The sequence below is a fragment of the Gallinula chloropus genome (assembly GCF_964237585.1).
Source record: "Gallinula chloropus genome assembly, chromosome: 1".
Taxonomy (NCBI): domain Eukaryota; kingdom Metazoa; phylum Chordata; class Aves; order Gruiformes; family Rallidae; genus Gallinula; species Gallinula chloropus.
In genome coordinates this window covers 33,947,079-33,951,053 of record NC_140085.1, presented here as the reverse complement: position 1 = coordinate 33,951,053, position 3,975 = coordinate 33,947,079, and the positions used below count along the sequence as shown (strand labels likewise).

At 43.0% G+C, this 3,975-nt stretch overlaps 1 protein-coding gene across 1 annotated transcript; it reads right to left on the bottom strand.

Annotated features, from left to right (window-relative positions):
* Positions 1-463: 463 nt before the first annotated feature.
* Positions 464-2,092, bottom strand: AMIGO2 (adhesion molecule with Ig like domain 2; the record flags this gene model as incomplete). Its single annotated transcript, XM_084279382.1, has 1 exon — positions 464-2,092. One exon carries the CDS (start codon positions 2,090-2,092, stop codon positions 527-529), a length of 1,566 nt encoding a protein of 521 aa, XP_084135508.1. The 3' UTR covers positions 464-526.
* Positions 2,093-3,975: the final 1,883 nt, after the last annotated feature.

Sequence of the window (3,975 nt, the reverse complement as noted above, 5' to 3'; positions counted from 1 at the left end):
TAATCTCTTTGTTCTGATCAGTCCAAGAAAACTCATGGCTTTTTTTCCTCTAGTGATTTTACTGTAAAGATTTTATGAGCTTGTGAAAGGACCTGCAGGAAGCCTGGGCATTTCTCTCAGTAGTCATCTGAGTTTACTTCTGTGCTCACTGCAGAGGAGATGAGTTATCAGCACGACTGAGAGTGTTTTATGGGGGGGTTTCCTCTGCCTCCAAGGAGGCAGCACTGAAAGTGCCTCTGTGCATGGACCACATCTTCTTTTGGACCACAGAGAAAAAGCCAAGGTTAGGCTTGCATTGAAGATATTCATCTTAATGCTATGTTGCCTGCTTTTCCCAAACAAGATATCACAGTTGCATGGCCCGGCACTCATAAAGACAGGAGACACAGCTCAAGGACTGACAATAGAGAATTATTATTTTTTTAAAACATTTTCTCTATTTTTATTTGGATTTTTTCCTGATGGTTGCTACAAGCAAAGGAGGTATTCAGAAATGTTACTGCACGATACAAACACAGGCAGCAAACTAAGTTGATGGCATGAAAGGTGTATCTGAGAACACAGAGTTGACAGAATCGGAGTCGGATTTTGTTCGAGTAGTTTTTAAGATGCTCTCAGCAATGATATTGTCATTAGGAAACAGTTTTACTTTCCCGTTCTGGCTGTGTTTTGGTTCGTGCACGGGTTCCAGGAAAACCACCCGTTTACCAGTGCTCGCCTTCTTCTCGTCAGCTGGCAGCTCTTGCGGTGGTGTGGAATTCAGTATGGATGAGTGGGCACTGCTTTGGTTCAGCTTCCTCTTCCTCCTCTTTGCCTTACATTGACATGGACAGGGGGTCAGATAAAGATACAGCAGTACTAAAATAATACTGGCTACACAGGCAGCAAGGGTGGTAAAAGCTGTATTAAATGCTTCATGAGCGTGGGACCTGTTCACTGTGAAATTGCTAACATTTATCCTAACCTCTATGGTTTCATTTAATAGTCTTTTCTTATTTATTGCGATGCAGGAATACAGCCCTGAGTCCTCCAGCTGGGCATCTGTTATCTCCAGGCTGCCGTTACGAAACACCTTAAAGTTGTCAGTCTCCCTGTCTGGCTCCAGCAATCTATTGTCTGGACTAACCCAAACAAAATGTGTGCCTGCATCGCTGATTCTGCTGTCACAGTGTACAATCAGCCTATCACCAACTTGGGCATCGTGAATAAACCCAAAGGCTTGGAAAGAGCTGTTGACGGTGCTTTCGGAGCAATTCAGAAAGTTGTCGTGCAGTAAAGGCAGTTTATTGTAACCTCTTGGGTCTGATCGCAACAAACAGGTGTACTCGTTTTTGAAGTCCACCACCGAGCTGAAGTGCCTCTGATACCAGAAGATTAGCATGGAGTACAGCGTACAGTCACAATAAAACGGGTTGCCATGAAGATAAATTCCACTAAGATGTTTGGCCGGCACTGAACTCAGGCGCTGAATAGGCATCAACTGGATGTGATTAAAAGAAATGTCCAGCAACACAAGGTCTGTCAGTTTATGTTTTCCAGTGTACAAGTCCAGCGGGAAATGCGAGAGCAAGTTATAGCTTAGGTACAGTTTCTGCAATTTGTACAATCCCCCGAAGGCTGAGGACTCTATCTGTGATATCTGATTGTTGTACAGCAGGAGAACCTCCAACGCCTTTAGCTCCTGAAACACAGGGCTGCCCAGTGTCTTCAGGCTGTTGGATGACAAGTCTAGGTACTTCAGATTCGGAGTTGTGGAAAAGCTTCCAGTGATGATGCTGCTAATGCTGTTATGATTGATTATTAAAGTGTTCAGTTTTTCAAACAGCACTGGGACCCATTCAGGCTCCAAAAACCCAATTCTGTTATAACTCAGATCCAGCCTTTTCATACATTTATAAAGATTTCCTGGCACCCGAGAGAGGTTCTTATTGGTGCAGCTTACGATATCACTGGCACAGATGCAGGCTGTTGGACACATCCCCGGGGCGCTGCCACAAACACTCACAGTGAAGACCAAGAGGCATGCCAGTCCTTTGCAGTTCGCTCTAAAAACTCCAAGCTGAGTAGAAATCGTCTGCCAGTTTAAAGACATTGTCACTGCCTCTTAGCTGCCTCCCAGCGCTCCTCGCCACGGATTACACGTGCAGTTAGCTTTGCCCTAATCACTGTCGAAAGAGGGACACAGAGGTACAGCATGTTAACATTTACGATTCATACCCTGCCTGATTTCTTATGCACACCTTTTGAAAAATACAGGGAATTAATATCTAATGTTCCATATGATTAATTACAAAGTCTATTTGTTCTTAGGCGATGTATGTTTAACACTGGTTTTGTGTAGATATGTAAATATCCATGCTAAGGATAAGATTTTTTTTTGCCCTTCGAAAACACCACAACTATTCTTCAGGCTTGGACCAAGGAATACAATTTCTGACAGTTCATTAAAAAAATAAATAAGAAATGTTCCTCTGTGGAACATGACTGGGCAAAGACATCCCCTACCTGTTTCCAAACCAACCCAGACAGAAAAATTCTGGTACAGGAAAGAAAAAGCCTCATCCAAAAATGCAATTTTCTTGTCTAGTGGGGAGCAGTTACAACATGTGTTTCTTCCCAATCAGAAAATGTCACACATTTTCAAGCAAAGAATTTTTTAAGACTACTTAGCTTTAAATGTCATATGCATTTCTTTCACTTACTTTTTTTTTTTTTTTAATTCAGTAACTGATAGATCAGGTAGCAACAGCCTATTTTTAAAATTATTCAAGATGTCCAATCAGAATATTTTGCATTCTGCCACTTCTACCTTTGCCAAAATAACCATTGAGGAGGAAATTTTCTATGCCTGGTGCGTACCTCAGGCACAAGTTTTGGGACCTTTCTGTAGGAATGAGTCAGCCATTTCACAAAACTTAAAAGGGGAAGAAAAAAATATACTCAAACAATAAAAACAAAACCAACCATATTCTTTCCTGGGAATATTTTAGTGTCACTATGGTTTGAAGCAGGGACGAAACATGTGGCAGGGTAGTGATTCCCTAGGGAATCCAAGCCATATGCTTTTTGCTATCTCCTAAGAAAATGTACACATACTCAGCAGTACGTACACTTCTGTTCCCTTTTGCTCTCCCTAGATATCCGTTAAGAGTTTGTCAGCAAATTCCCGGGTGAATCCATACAGATTGATTATCCCCACCCCTTCACAGCTCACAGGCAGTATTCGGCTCCCACATAACAACCTCATGCTCATTTCTGCAATCTCACCCAGCCCTTGGTACAGTATCTGAGCAGGACAAACCTCGCAGAGCCCGCTCCGCACTGCTGACAGCGGCTACGGCCAGGAGCCGGGAGAATGACTTGCCTGTGGGCGGTGGAGAAAGAAGCAACCTCAGATGGAAAGCAGCAGAATAAAAGGAGAAGTGGTATTCTCTGATGAGGCAAGATGGATGAAGAAAGGATGAATCCTGAGGACAACACACTAAAATCATGACTTTAAGGGTGAGGACAGTGGGGTAGGGAAGCATCCAAAGAAGGGGACAGAAGGGAAAAGGAGGATAAGAGATGCATAGGGAAGGAAGGGCAAAGCCAGGGGAGAAGGATGCTAATGGAGCAGCTTTACCATTGCTAATGAAGCAACTGAGGAGGAGGTAGATCGAAAATGCAGAAGCCAGTTAAGGCATGTAAGACTGGAAAAGCAGATGGGAGGGTGAAAAGGGCTAGAGAAGGTTTAAGCAGAAGAGAGGCAAAAGTTTCAGGAGGTGAACCTTAGAACACACATCTCATTTGCATCTACTTCTTATGAATCTAAGATTAACTATGCAATTAATTATGTGAAATACGCTAATTTCCACTCTCCCTCAGTACGTTATTCTCCCCTTCTCTAACCCACTGCCAGTCTCATAGGCTGCAGTCTTCTGCTGACAAATCTTCTACCCATTAAGTCAAGTGGTAAAGGATGTGTTATGAATTCAA